Here is a 16,255-nt window from a genome sequence, read left to right as displayed (position 1 = left end):
ATTAAGGTTATGATTTCTTGGCTAAAAAGGTACATAAATGGTGTTGTGGTCTTGTATCACACCTAGAGACACATGATGTTTGCCGCTTTTGGGCGATACCAATTTTGATCTCTGGTTAAGATCTTTGTTTTCTTCACTGCATTGACTATTTTTGTTCTGTAACTAGCAAGCAGTTGTGGGTGGAAACTTTGTGACTGCATTTCAAACCAAACTTCCCCGCCTAAGTTTAGTATCCATTGATGATTTTTAATTGAATCAATTTCTTAGAATTTTTTATTTTGATTTTTATGTAATTTTAAACTTAGAGAAAAATTGCAATAATAATATAAGGAACTTTTACATATTCTTTGTTTCCAATTCACCAATTATTTACATTTTACCCATTTAAGCTGTAAAATGAGTATGAGTCCCTGTCTCAAGTAGTGTTGATTTTCTTTGTCTCCTAGTTTCACTGAAAAGGGTTTATTTGTTTTCTTCTTATTATTACTGTGTGTAGTTGTATTTTTTTATAATTCTAGTTCTTTCTGTATTCCCTCTTCATTTAAGGTTTCTGAATACTGATCATTTTCTGAGAAATTTTATGTGTGGGTGTGGGTATGTGCATATAATACATATGAACTTAGCAATTCTATTTACTTTTTAAATTACTCTTTAAAATGGGCATGGGACAAATATTTTTCAGTCACAAAGTTCCATAGAAAAGGCTCTGGAATTTAAGAAAGCCAGCCCACCAACTCTTTTAGTCATGACTCTTAAAAATTACCTTTCCTTGTGAGTATTCTTTGATTCATTTCAATTCAGTTCAGTTCATTTAAATTCAATTCAATTCAACAGATATAGAGTGTCTAATGTATCTAAAAGATACTGTAGAAAAAATCAGGTATTAAAAAGCCTTTAATTTATAATGCTTTGCAGTTTCCAAAACACCTTTGAATACACATTTTCTTCATTGTTATTACCAATAACTCAGGAAAGTAGATAGTTCAGATAGATTTATTCCCATTTTATATGAAGAAATTGAGGTCTTGAAAGATGGTGACTTAACCGTAATCCCTTAGCTAGTGAGTGACAGCTGAAGCATGAACCAAAGCATAAGCTCAGGGCTCTTGTAGATTTTCCTTTACCACTTTTATGCAACGACTAAGGATACATTAATTTATGCAAATTTCTGGCCACAACGAGGGTGTGTTTTTATTTAGTCACTTAATATTTATTTTAAGTTCTTCAAGGGCTGAGATAGGATCAGTAAAATAAGATCAAGACAGTATCTCATAGGTTCATATGAGTAAGGTGCTTTTCAATTAAGGCAGTGACCTGTATCAGAATGCTTGGAGTGGTTACAGCATGCTTTTTCTTGTTTCATTGGTGGGTCTGTTGCACATGACGGTTGGAAGTAGTGGTGGGCTGGGATTAGCGACTGATTACTGTGATCCGTGAGTCAGATCGGTATGCTCAGGATCTTTACTTAACATGCACCATCAAATTGATGTTTTCCTTATGGCATTGTGGAATATGTCCATGCAACATCTTCCCTCTTTTTACCCATTACCCTTCAAAGCTTCAGTGCCAGAAAGAACAGTACTGTATCTTTATTTTTTCATCACATCCTCTCTCGAATAGATCTTACTTTCATTGCTCTCTTTCCAATTTGGCTCTGAGTCACTGCTGTGATTCTAGCTGTTGAACAGTCTTTCAAGTTAGCAGTTAGCATTCTGGTTAAGTAAAAATTGTCATGAGGCTGCCATTCTTACCAGTGTAGCTAGGGTAGTTTTATTAAATCAGTTATTAGGGCCCTGTTGTCAGAGCGTATAACAATTGCATGTCACAGTCCTCCCTAAATATTGATACTTGAGATTTACTGGAAATTAAATCTAAAACTTTATTATACTTCTAGTTCTGAGGTTAGAGAAACCAATCGTCTGTCAAGTTCAATAAAGCCACATTTGTGCTGTTTAATATTTTAAAAGAAAACTTAAACTGTTGTAGTCTGTCTTTACTGTTCTTGCCTTACCTGATTAAATTTTGCTGTTGTGTTAATTAATAAGTTCAAAGGAAATGTTCTAATTAATTTCTGTCATAACTGGGAACCATAATAAGTTAGAGTACTTTGGAAAGCATGATAACACCTGCTCACTAGTAAATATCAATTCTTTTTCTGGCTCTTTTCCAGTCCTACTGTGTCTTAATGTGTGAACCTCTTACCATCTGGGTACTTCAGTTTTCCTCTAAATTTAAACAAACAAAAAGTCTTACCTGTATTCTACCTAATACAGTTTTGAAAGATACTGGGAGGTCATTGAAGTGCTAGTTAAAATCTCTGACTATTTAAAAATCATTGGCTTTAAATATATACTATCTTTAAAAAGTAATTTACTACTTAAAAGCCATTGACTCTTTTAGTGTACTTCATTGCTTAGTCTAAGACCTCTATTTTTAGAATACAGTGTATTTGAAGACCAAGCTTTATTGTTGAATTTGACAGGCATGGCACAAGGCCAGTGTAATGAGCCCAAAGGGAGAATTTGCAGAATATGCAGGTTGAAGGAGCCCCGGGACTGACTTTCCACTAAGTCCAGGCTGTCCGTGTTCGTTCCCGTGGATGGGAGATTTGCCTTCCTTCTGTACCATCCGATTCCAATCTGCACTTGTCTTTTATAGCTCGAGACGGTCGGATGGCAGCTTAACCTTCAGATGGCTCACTCTGCTCAAGCCAAACTGAAATCTCCTCAGGCTGTATTACAGCTAGGAGTGAGCAATGAAGATTCAAAGGTAAGAACTGGTATCCCATTGAAATGCCTATGTTGTTTACTAGGTCTTGTACTTTATTGTTAGCAGGGTCTTTGCCCTCTGGATTGAAAATTTAAACACAATTAAATAAGGATTAATGAATTGTCAGCTCGTTATTTGTGACAGTTTTTGATATCAGACTGATTTATCACTTTATTATTCATTTGAAGAAATGTCTTGCAGGGTACCTTTCTTGCAAGAGCTTTTCATAATGTCTCCTTTTAAATTCTGCAATGGGAAAACTTGGTAATGCCAGATAAAAGTCAGATATTTAATGATTCAGGTATTTGTGGATATTTCTGGGTGTTTTAAGCTGCATACATATGGTGGAGGGAATACTGTTGTCTAGCCAATGCCTGGATTATGAAGGTAACATGAGTTGTATTTGTGTGTGTGTGTGTGTGTATGTGTGTGTGTATGTATAGCACTTGTGTGCATGTGTTTAAATCCCAATTCTTGCAAAATAGAATTTTGGATTCATTTTTTACCTCATGGTGATTTCTCCTTTAGTGTTAATTTCAGGAAGCTTGAACATGTTATCAAGTTTAAAGAATTGGCGTGAAGTATTTTCTTTACTGTAGCATTTAGAGAAACATATATTTAAGATATCAATAAAAGCTGTTTGTTGTATTTTTGTTGTAATTGATTATGTTTCTAAGATAGATAAAGGGGAGTGACTTTTCCCCCTAAATGAGGAGACTTTGCTTCATTTTAAGACAAATAAAATAGAGGTGAGAGTGAGGTAGGAAGATCTGAGGAAGGAGAGATTACTATGCCTGGATGTGATCAGAGAAGGACGGGAGAATGTTATTGGTTATAATGGGCACTGAAGGAGAGAGTGTTATTACTTCTTTGTTAGAACTGTCATTATGTAGTGTATCACACACATTTTTGTCTTCTGTAAGAACCGGGACCAATACCTAGCCCACGTTCCATGTCTGTAAAATTTTAGGCAATTGAGTTGGGTCTCACTGCATATGATTTATTAATTCATTGCAGTGTTTCAAAAGTATTTCATTTCACACATTTTATGTTAATATAATATAAATAATAATATGTAAAATAATATAAATTTAGTGGTTAAGAGTTGAACTGACTGGTATATATATTCTGGAATTTAGTAGCAGTGTAGCTTGGGGTAATTTACTTAATTAATCTTTGTGAGTGTCAGTTTCTTCACCTATAAAATGGGGATAATATTACCTGTCTCATGGGGTTTATATGAAGAGTGGAGACCCAGCGTATGTAGTGCTTAGTTCAATGCCTGGTATTAGGTAAATGCTCAAAAATGCAGGCTGCTACCACCACCACCACCACCATCATCATCAATAAAATGTTTTTTGGCCATTGAAGAAATAAATGTCTTTGTTTTAAACTAAAGCTGACAGTAAACTTTTTTACTGATGGAGTTAACCTTTTCCCTTTCTTTGCCTTCTTCCCCTCTTTTATTTCTTGATTGTGATTTTCATATTTAGGCGAACTGGGAATTGGGGAGGCAAGGGACAGCCTGGAAAGTCCTTTTTTTCTTCCCATGAACTAGGTAGGGAAGGCAGTCCTTTAGGTTTAGCATAATGATCTGGAACTCCCTGGTGTAGACTGGGACTATTGTGAGTGAAGACACCCGTATGTACCTGTGTGCGTCGTACATACGTACACATGCATCCATTCTCTAAGGGGCCATAGCCCTTGACTGTTGCACTTCTCATGACTACCGTATGTTATGTCTCAGTAGCTAAATGCAGTTTATAGTTGGGACAGATACTATTTTGACCATATATTGGGTATACTTTAAGTATCATGGTTTAGGCAGTGCTTGACTTTGGGATGCATGACTCCTCCCAGCTCCTTTATTATGTCTTCAAAATATGTTTATTTTTTTTTTTTAAAGATTTTATTTATTTGTTTGAGAGAGAGACACAGCGAGAGAGGGAACACAAGCAGGGGGAGTGGGAGAGGGAGAAGCAGGCCCCCCGTGGAGCAGGGAGCCTGATGTGGGGCTCGATCCCAGGACCCTGGGATCATGACCTGAGCCGAAGGCAGACGCTTAACGACTGAGCCACCCAGGCGCCCCATGTCTTCAAAATATGTTTATATGTCAGTTATAATTTTAGGCAGTAGGAGGGAATGAGTAATGCTTCTAGTAAAAGAGTCATGTTTTTAATTCGTATTATTCAGAAAATCTCCACAGTTGTAAAATTCAACTCATTGGAGATAGAGGCTTGACTACATTAGATTTTCCTGCGCGTTGCTAGTTTGAAATTTTGAATGGACTTTTGGTTACCCTTACAAGTTGTAGAGCTGGAGAACCATTTTCATCGGCAAACAGACCCTTGGGAAGAAGAGCAGCACCACACAAAAGCAAAGGATACTTTCGGGGAGCCTGCGTGGCTCAGTTGGTTAAGCGTCTGCCTTTCACTCAGGTCATGATCCCAAGGGCCTGGGATCGAGCCCCACCCACGTCAGGCTCCTTGCTCAGCGGGGAGTCTGCTTCTCCCTCTCCCTCTGTGCTCTCTCTTGCTCACTCTCAAATAAATAAATAAAATCTTAAAAAACATAAAGGATATTTTCATTTTGTATGCAGACTTAAGTCAACCTCTTTGTCTGTATTGCTTATTTTCCCTATAGCACTGTGGGGATTTGGCCCCTGTTTGTTATGTCTGCTAAACAGGAGACACTTAATGAAGTGTCTACCCCCTGTCAGCCCGGATAGACACTTGGCCATCTCCAAGTGATGTGTGTCCTAGCTCTAAGGAACAGTTGACTACTACACCCCTGTTCTTTCATTGAGCTGCTGCTGGGAAGCATACTTTTTTTTTTTTTTTTAATCTCTCTTTTTGTATGACTGGGTACTCTGTTCTTTGTACTTGAATGAGAGTTTGGGAATTCTTGACAGGTTGAAATATTAGGTGAAAGGAATGGGAATATGGAGCATGTTTTAAAAACCAAGTTTGTTAAAAGAAGGCAGAGCTTTTATTCAAAGAACCATGAAAAGCTAAGTGGTTAATTTATGATGCGAAGTATCTTAGAATACAGTTGCCATATGATGAAATTGGCATTCATTTAAAACAGGAAGCATTAAATAAAATTCTTTTAAGTGTATATGACACAGGGCAGTTATCCTGAAAATATACATGCATTAAAATAATTCTGAGAGGATTAGTCAGTAAATATTATGAGAGAGACTATTCTTGATGGTGTTTATTTTTGAGCTGCTGAACTGAAAACTTCCTGTAATTCATCAAAGTGTGTGGTTTCTAAAAATCTTTCTTCTCATTCACTTCCAACATACACATGAAAAGTGTAGCCTGCAGTGAAGTTTTAATTGCTATCACGTTAGATAGCATTGTTGTACTGGTCTCCTTTCTCTTGGAACTTTCTTGTCTCAAGGCTTTCCTGTTTTGCTACTAATTTTATCATGAAAACTGGATGATTGTAGCTTTTCCTACAGTATTTTGATATATATTCTAGTTGTTTGCAGTTAATTGTCTTAGTATTTGCCTACTGCATTTAGCAGAGTAAGATTATTTTTCTGTTCCGAGATACCTCTAAATGAGAATTTTTTTTTTTTCTTTTTGGTTTATTTCGTTAGAGGGCAGTAGAGCTCTTTGCTTATCTAACCTCTGGCATTTACAGTGTTATTTGAAGTAACATTCAAAATAATGTGTGAAATCAGTAGTTATGGGAAATGCTAAGTGTTCACATTTCTAATCTGTATATAACAATAGGGTGCTCTTGTTTCCATCAACAAAATTAATGCCTATTAATCAGATATGTACAGAACAAATAAATGAAATCATTATGATTTCATTGTTTGTTAATTTCTTTATGATTATTTGCCAAAATGCAATTTATTAAAAAGCCTTTAACACTATTGACATTTTTGTTACATTCTGTCACTTGTATTAATTTCTGTATGAGAAAAGAGAACAAAATAATCCCCAAGATAGTTGAATGACTCTAATAAGTTATATAGTGTAACTAGTTCCAGGCTAATCATAGACAGTTGAAATTTTTTTATTTATAGAGAACAGCAATTTTATACTTAACAAACGTTGGTAATTTTGAATACTCAAAGCACTTTAACTTTGAATATTCTTAAAACACTGAAATATTTAAATTTTGCTGTAAAGCGTGCATTATTGCATTTTCCCCAGTAACTTTGCATTTATATCATGTTTTGTTAGTACAGTGGTTCTAAATTTTTTTGGTACGTTTTTTAAGAAAGAATCTTTGTGTTTCATTCTTTTCTTCTTTTGAAACAACTGGGATAAAAATCACCTTGAAAGGGTACTGTCATTTATCTCAATGTTAAGTTGGATTATGCTCGGGTTGCACATGGTACTTTATGGATGGGTAATTATGATTTCAGGTGAATTTAGAACTTTCAGTACCAATTTTTTGAGTTAGAGACCTTTATTCTTATCTCCAAAGTAGATGGCAGATTCTATTTAGAGTGAAGAAAAACGAGGGAAAACCGTGTTTTAGTGCTTACTTTGTGCTAGGCATGATATCTCCTCCATTATTTAAACTACTTCTTTCAGGTGTGAAGTCTTATTATTATCCTTATTTTATAAAAAGATGGAGAAATGGAAACACATACACATTAAATTATTCCCTCAGGTTATACGACCAAAAAACGGTAGAACTAGGATTTGAAACCAGACAATTTTACTTCAGAGCCCTGTGCTTTATTCATTGCTAAGATACTGTATCTTTTTGCTTATTTAATAATTTAGTAGTTGATCCTGTAATATGTATATATGTTTGAGGGTGCTGAAAGCTGTTCTTCTTTTTTTAATTAATTAATTTACTTGAGAGAGAGAGAGAAGGAGGAGCGGAGGGAGAGGGAGAGAGAATCCCAGGCAGACTCCATGCTGAGTGTGGAGCCCGACAAGGGGCTCGATCCCAGGACCCAGAGATCACGACCGGAGCGGAAACGTAGAGTCAGGCGCTTAACCCACTGTGCCGCTCAGGCACCCTAAAAGCTGTTCTCATATGCAATTATTGTTTTATTGTTGTTGGTGGTTGTTCTCCATAAAGTGATAGGTATATGGATTCTCAATTTCCTTTTCTTTTTCTTTAAGTTGAAATAATTTTACACCTTAAGTGAATGCGAGATACTACTAAACACTTTCACATAGTAAAGTTATTTGTTTCGATGTTAGTTCAGTAGAGGCTCCATTTCACTAACACAGTTCACTGTAACAGGCACATGGCATCATTGACGTTGATACCTTATGAACCAAGAAATAGGCTGTATCATTAAAAAGAAAACATCCTTAGATCTGTTTATGACAGATATCTTAGTAAAAGGAAAATACATATGTTGTTCAAATTATGAACTCTTGTATTAGAAATTTAAAGTATTTTGGTCTCCTTAAAAGTGATGTTTGTATTGACTGATTTTTGAAGGACCTTCAAATTTCTCTGAGCTACTCTGATGAACAGGTCTGCATTTTACAAATGTTATATTTTTTACAAATCTAATCCATACAGTGAATAAATTTCAGCATATTCTCTTGAAAATTTCAGTTTATTTTTCTCTTGTATAATAGCTGTATATTTATAATGGACATTTTGAAAAATATAGGGGAAAAAAGTCAATTAAAACCAAGTATAATTCCAATACCCACAGCACTGTTTGGTTTTCCTATAGGACCTTCCAGTTGTTTTTTTCCTATGGGTCTCTTAACTTATAAGTGATTTTTAAAAAATAGTAATTATATTTGGCCTAGGCACAGGAATTGAGGTTTTATTATTACTGTTCAATACTCGATGTGGTTATGAGAAGATAATCTCATTCATTAGTCAGAATTGTTTTCCATTTTGATAAGCAATTATTACCTTTTCTACATTATGCTCTCTATGATCTGAAGAAACATTCTATAAATTCTTGGACTTTTTACTCACTGATTTTGATGAGTAATTTTATAAAATGAGCTTTGCCTGCAGCAGTTCTGTGTCAGGATACTAATTCTCATTTGTATCATTTGGGATGGTTATTTAGGCTTCAGAAAGTTTTGAAGACAGGTCAGTGGTTTTTATTCTCAAATGAAATGATCGAAAAATATTGATTTTCTTTTTAAAAAATTGTGGATTTTTTAATTACTTAAGTTGTGTATGTTTATTATAGAAAACTTGAAAATTCCAGAGATATAAAGAGAAACTAATAGATTTACCCCCAGGATGCAGCCAGTATATTTGATCTCTTTTATTTTGGTGTTTATTCTCTGAATACTTTATTTTCAGAGGGGATAATATGAATTCTTTGATTTTATGTATAACTGCTTTTTTCACATAACTCTGCAAACCCTTTTCCATATTGCTTCAAACTCACCATGATGTATTTTAAATGACTGCATCGTGCTTTGGCTATGACATACTATGATTTTCTAACAGTTCCTCTATTGTCAGATAATAGGTTTGTTTCCAGTATTTTCCTGTTAATTGTGATAAACATCTTTGTGTATATTGAGTAGGTGCTCAACAAACATTTACTGAATGATCGATGAATGAATAAATGAATGAATGAAGCCTCCTTGGTATATAGGGTTATTCCCCAGGAGTATAATTAGTAGATGAAAGGTCTAACCTAAAAAAGAGGTCTTCTTAGTTTCATAAATGGCTTTCCATAATTATTTTGCAAACACACAAAGAAACTCAAAGGTAGCATCCAAAGGATTTAAGGGCTTTTGGAGAAAGGTATAACATTACTATCTCAAATATAGGGTCTTAGATAACTAGTTAATTAATTACTTTGGATAGTTTTAGGAGACCAGTGAAAAGCTCAGGTACTTCTGTAATATTAGAGAGCCCTCTATTTTATAATTCCTGTATTCCAGTAGTGTACAAATTAAACAAGCTTTCGTTATACGTGTTTTATTTTATTATAGAATATGCAGAAGCAATTTGATCAAATACTCCAGAAGTTAGAGAAAATACAGACAGCCCTTATTTGTGAGATAATTGCCCAGATACTCTGAGAACAAAGCCTGGTTCTTTGGAATCGAATTTATTTAAGTATCCCTAAAGCTTTGTGGCTCTAGTTTTCTGATTCTTGACTTTGTTTTGTATCCTTTTTCATTGTGATCAATTTCTCAATGATAGTGTCCTTCAAGTGTCATGTTTTCTACATAAGAGCAATACAAAATATTTTTCCTCAATTTAGTGTATTTTTTTAGTTTTGTGGTCAATTGGACTTTCTAAAAGACTTTATGTTGATGTACCTTGCTGTGTTCTGATGATATATTATAGCTCCTTGATATCACAGTGAACCCCCTTGTATCTGTGTGAGTGCGCGTGTGTGTGTGTGCGTGTGTGTGTGTATGTAAACTTTTTTCATATTTCAGGCTCCCTGATGGAAACGCTGCATTTATCCATGATAGGACTTTATAAGCTAAAAAAAAATACTGTTTTGGACACTATCTTTGATGGGTAAAGATAAGCAGAATATACACAATACACAATTAGAGTGTGATAGAATTGAGGATTCATGTGGAAGAAATGATAAAAGAGTCTTGGAGGAGAAAATCCTTTTTAAAAATACTCCAGAAAGTTCATGCATTTCAGAATTAAAATATCATCTTTTTACTAACATTCTTTTTAAAAATGTGGGATTCCAAAGTAGGGAAACAAATAATATCACCCTTGTTTGTCTTTCCTAGCTTTGTAACCTTTTTAACTTTTTATATTCAGAGGCAATTGATAATTATAGTATTTCACAGGCATAATAGAATATATTTAGAAATACCTTTAAATTTTGTTTGATGTATTTTTATGGATTAGAAATGACAGTAATGGAAACCCATGGTTTGAGTATTTTGAAATAAAAGTGTTTACAATGAATTAGACAACTGAGCAAATAAAATGCAGTTTCATAAATTGAATAAGCAGTAACTTTAAATAGCTCAAATTCCATTCAAGAAATATTTATTAAACATTTCCTATGTTAGAGACACTAGATAAGGTATTACTGAGATGGAGAGGTCTTATTTTTCATCATGGAGCTTCTGGTCTAGCAAGCCAGTAAATAGAAGTTTAGTGACTATTACAAAAGAGGAAATATATGGAGCTCTGGAAACTGACAGCAAGGAGTTAGATACTGTGACAGACGGGGGAGTTTCAGGTGAGGGAAAGAGCACATGAAAAAATATAGAGACTTACCTTTTGAGGTGTGTGGAGCATGACATAGCTGTGATATCCAGGTGGAGATGGTTGGCAATCTGGGGCTTGGGAAAAATTATAGACTAGAAATTGAGATTTGGAAATCATTGAGGTTTAGATTATAGTTTCAGTCATAAGAATGGAGGAGATCAATCACTTAGGGACAGAGTATAGAAATTTATGAGTTCCTAAATTTAAAAGGCAAGTAGAGCTTATGACAGTGATTGGGAAGGAGCAGCCAGAGACCAAAGGAAGAACATTTCTTGGAGAGTGAATTATGTCACATGCTGCTAAGAGGTAAAAGAGAAAAAATAAATAAATTACCTAATTTCACCCTCACAGCTATGAATTAGGTACTAATATTTCCCCTAGCTTGCTCAGTGGTTAAATATCATTAACTAGGTTGGGTCCTAGAAAGTGATAGAGCCAAGATTTGAATCCAGGTCCATCTGACTCAGTAGCCTGAACTTATAATCACTATTCAGTGGTAAAAAAAAATAAATTTAGTGACATGGAGATCAGTGATGATCACTGTCTGGGGCCAGGAGGAGATGTTTAAATGGAAGGCAGTATCGAATGCTATTGAGGGGTCAGGAAAGAGAACAGACAGGTGAGTGAGGGATTTGATTCGATGGACTTCTCTGATAACTTTGACAATTGTAATCTCAGTTATATTTGAGAGGAAGTAGAAACCTGATTGGATTAAACTGAGGAGAGAATATGGGGACACAGAGTGAAAGCCACCATCTAAGTAACTCTTCCAAGAAGCACAGAGATAGGATAGTCAGTGTAGGGGGTGTGGATTTAGTGAGTACCGAAGAGAGTGGAGGTTGGTATCCTGCAGATCCCTCAGGGGAAAAATTGATAATGCAGGACAGAGAGGGCTATAATTTCCTTGAGAAAGTGAGAAGCGAGATCCAGAGCACGAATGGAAGGGTTGGACTATGATAGGAGTGGGAACATACGATTTGTTGTAATAGGAAGTAAGGAAGAGTGTGGGTGAGGTAGGTAGTTTTGGGCGTTAGAAGAAAAAGTTGGGTCTCTGCTTCTGTTTTCTCCATGCAGTCATTCGTTGGGAGAGTGGGTAGGTCCAGGAGGCTTGAGAACAGAGGAGAAAGTATGAAAGAGTATTTTTGGATACGGGGAAAATGAACAAACTAGGTATTTTAGTCTACTTCACTGTGTTGAACAGTGCTGGTTGCCCATTTGAGATTTGTGGCCATGGATTTAAGATGAGAACTGTTAGAAGGTTGCACATTTTTCTTGATCCATTTTTAGTTGCTCTGGTATAGAGATGGAATAGGTGGATAATTGGATTTAATCAGGGTTTCATCTTTGCCCAGTGTTTTCAGATGAGGGGAGAAAGGGAGAAAGGATGCCCCCCCCCCCGCCCCCGGCCACACACACGGGAGTGATTCTAAATCAGTTCAGGTGGAAAGTGAGGCTATGATGTGTGTTGGGGGTGGGGTGATGGAGAGGAACTGGCTGGAAACAGAGCTAGAACCCTGGGCCATAGCCTCCCTAGAGTAGTTTGTGGTACAGAGGACCCTCAGATGGACACATTAGTTCCAGGATCACTCAGGGACTTTTTCATTTGAATCTTCAGACTTGTATGTTTGGTCTGGTGTATAGCATATCCTTTAAGAGGGAGAAGTAAGGTAAAACTGAAACCTAATATCTGGTCTTGTCTGAACTTTTACCCCTGCATCCACTTGGAAACTGACGTGATCCAAATATATGAAGATTTGCTCTGTATCGTAGGGTTCTTAATGTGTGGCCAGCGCCCACTCCTTGATCTGTTGCTTCCTTGGTTGACGATATACCCAGCATCTGGAACATACTGGAGTAGTTCCTAAGGGGCCGTCTATGCCATTGATACTGTAGCTAGAAATCAATTAAAATTGATTTGAACGTTTTATATCTCAATTGAATTTATTGGCTTTTGAACATCATTGGTGATTTTCTGAATTATTTTCTAAATCTAGTATTCTAGTTTTGGGATGGCATTATAAATTTTATTTTATTTTTATATTTTTTAAAGATTTTATTTATTTATTTGTCAGAGAGAGAGAGCACAAGCACGGGGAGCGGCAGGCCGATGGAGAAGCAGGCTCCCTGCTGAGCAAGGAGCCCGATGTGGGATCCGATCCCAGGACCCTGGGATCATGACCTGAGCCGAAGGCAGATGCTTAACTGATTAAGCCACCAAGGCGTCCCCAGTATTATAAATTTTAGATTCAGGACACAGTAAAGATAGCTAGATTAAGTTTTCTTGTGAGTAAATTGCATTGTTGAATATTGAATCAGTCCTAATAATTTTGGCACAAAAAGGAGTTGGAGTTGACAAACACTTTTCTTTCCTGGCCTAGTTCATTTATTTATTTTTAAGATTTTATTTATTTATTTGAGAGAGAGAGAGAGTGAGAGAGCAAACAAGCACACAAGCTGGGGAAGAGGCAGAGGGAAAAGAGAAGCAGGCTCCCTGCTGAGCACAGAGCCTGATGCGGGGCTCGATCCCAGGACTCTGGGATCATGCCCTGAGCCAAAGGCAGACGCTTAACCAACTGAGCCACCCAGGTGCCCCTCCTGGCCTAGTTTAAATGAGATTTTAAGCACTTTTGGTGTGAGGTTGCTATATGAATGCTTAAATATATCTTTAATGGATTATGTAAATTGTGTTCCTTTCAAATTTTTTCTTTATATGAGAATCATTTAGAGGAAATTAAACTTATATGAAGAAGAGGAGTCACTTTTATTATATAAGATATTTCTCCTCTCAGAGCAAATTATTGGGCACTTTTGACTGTGTGGTATTGGGGAAATAAAGGTTTTTCTAATATGTTCACATATAAAATCTATTTTTTTTTTTTTTTTAGCTTTTCCACTGTCCTTCATACTTATCATCCACCATTATGTAATCTTTAAAAAAGTCTCATATCCTGTATATAAAGTGCTTTAAGGATTTAATCGGATCCTCAGATCTTGGGTCACCCGCCCTCTTGCTTGGAAACGTGGCGGTCCCCAGATGCCTCGTCACACTGAGTCTGTGGCTAGTTATTTGTTTGTATGTAGCAGCAACTCGGTGTCACCAGTTCTGTTTTTGGTCTGTCTTTGGATGACATGTCTGAGAGTCAGTGCGCAGAGAGTAGTCACATTCGTTCCCTTCTGTAATGGGGAATGAAATTCATAAGCAGTGGGAACATGTTCTAACTAGGGCTTTTAGATGAACAAGGAGGTAGCGGTAGGGGCTGGGGAAACAGTGTTATCCTCCTCTTACCACTTACCGCACCTCTTGCTCCAGCAGAAACAAGAGACAGAATATAATCCCATTTCTGAAAATCTTGATAACTTGTTTCTGAAAAGTTTTGATCCCTGTCTAATGAATGACATAACAGACTATATGCGCTTTTTACAATGTCATATTTTGTTTTTAAAAATTGTTTTGTTATTATCTGGAGTTTAGATACATAAAATTTGCTTATGCTCAGGAACTGTGCTGTTATAACATCAGTGAAACACTGGTTATTTGTTGCTGTGGTCGTGGTTAGTTAATCAAAACACGTAGCTGACAAGTGACATACATGGGGTGCAGATAAAATGTAATAAGAAGTGAATGTGTTAAAAAGAAATTCTTGTTTATAAATTTTGTTTTTTTAAGGAACTAAAAAGTCTTTTGTACTTTTCTAAATTTATACAAGTAATTTACATTGTAGAAAAATTAGCAAATGTAAGAAAATAAAACGTAGCTGCAATCCTACCTAAAGATAGTAATTTTGAATGAGATATTTAATTGGTATATGGCTTGCCAAGTAGTACATTTATTATAAATTTTTTTTCCCACCATAGAGCATTACATTACAAACATATTTCATTGTCAGTAGATGAACTTTCACTCAGCAACATCATTTTAAATGGCTGCAGAATATTCTGTTGTTTATATATTCCATCTTATTTTTCTTTTTTTGGTAAAGAGGGTTTATTTTTCTAGTAACCCTTCAGCAATACCTTTCCTTTTGAAGCCATATTTAAACCTTTTGGTAGATATTAGCATGTTGGCTAGTTAAAGTAAGGAAGTGGATCTTAGAAATGCTACATGTGTTAAAATTCTAGTAACTGCTAGACTAATGAATTTTAATTGCAGGGTCATCTCTCTTTTCCAGGGATTATCATGTTTGGACATATAGTTTGGAATGTCTTTTTAAAATTATATTTATTTTTATTTTATTTTATACATTTTTATTTAAATTCCAGTCAGTTAACATACAGTGTAATACTAGTTTCAGGTGTACAGTATAGTGATTCAACACTTCTGTAACAACACATGGTGCTTATCATAAGTGCTCTCCTTAATCCCCATCACCTATTTCTCCCATCCCCCCAACCCCTTCCCCTCTGGTGACCATCAGTGTATTCTCTATAGTTGAGTCTGTTTCTTGGTTTGCCTCGGTCTCTCTTTTTTTTCTCCCTTTGCTCATTTTTTTTTTTTCTTAAATTCCACATATGAGTCAAATTATATGGTATTTGTCTTTCTCGGACTGACTTATTTTGCTTAGCGTAATGCTCTGTAGTTCCATCCATGTTGTTGAAAGTGGGAAGATTTCATTCTTTTTTATGGCTGAGTAATATTACATTGCATATATATACACACATTCATCAGTCAATGGACATTTGGGCTATTTCCATAATTTGGCTCTTGTAGATAATGCTGTAAACATTGGGGTGCATGTTGGAATGTTTTTTAAATTTGTGTGTGTGTATTTGTTAATTCATGAGGTTCTCAAACAGAGAGAATTTGCTTCCTTCCTTCCTCTCTTCCTCTCTCTCTTTCTATTCCTTCCTCTTCCTTTCTTCTTTATAATGGAGAAGTATAGTTTCTTTAGAGATAACCCATTTTATCTCAAGGAGTTCCAGCTCATCCATCTTAACAGGGTAATTTTATCCAAACTTAAAATGCTGCCACTTCCTTAATAAGGACAATGTAATGAATACTCCAAAATCACCCTTTTGTAATTCTCAGCAGTAAAACAAAGAGAGTTATTCAGGTACAACCGTATTTATGGAACTGTAAAGGCTTATGGAATTTTCCAGCAAGAAAATATCTTAGGTGGATTTGGCAACAAATTGTTAGATATGACATCAAAAACACGAACAGCAAAAGAAAAAAGATAAATTGGACTCATCAAAATTAAAAACTTTTGTGCATCAAGGACATTATGAAGAAAATGAAAAGATAACCTAAAGAATGGGAGAAAATATTTGCACATCATATATCTGCTAACGGATTTGTATCTAAAGTATTTGAAGA

At 35.6% G+C, this 16,255-nt stretch overlaps 1 protein-coding gene across 4 annotated transcripts in view; it reads left to right on the top strand.

Annotated features, from left to right (window-relative positions):
* COMMD10 (COMM domain containing 10) overlaps positions 1 to 16,255 on the top strand; it is a 200,954-nt gene that overhangs the window by 32,980 nt on the left and 151,719 nt on the right. For all 4 annotated transcript variants that reach the window (XM_036074835.2, XM_036074834.2, XM_036074831.2 and 1 more), the window contains one exon: positions 2,659 to 2,769. In XM_036074835.2, the coding sequence (XP_035930728.1) occupies positions 2,659 to 2,769 (111 nt within the window). The remainder of the gene's footprint in view (positions 1 to 2,658; positions 2,770 to 16,255) is intronic.

This window comes from Halichoerus grypus, chromosome 2, assembly GCF_964656455.1.
Source record: "Halichoerus grypus chromosome 2, mHalGry1.hap1.1, whole genome shotgun sequence".
Classification (NCBI taxonomy): domain Eukaryota; kingdom Metazoa; phylum Chordata; class Mammalia; order Carnivora; family Phocidae; genus Halichoerus; species Halichoerus grypus.
This window is presented reverse-complemented; position numbering and strand designations above follow the sequence as displayed.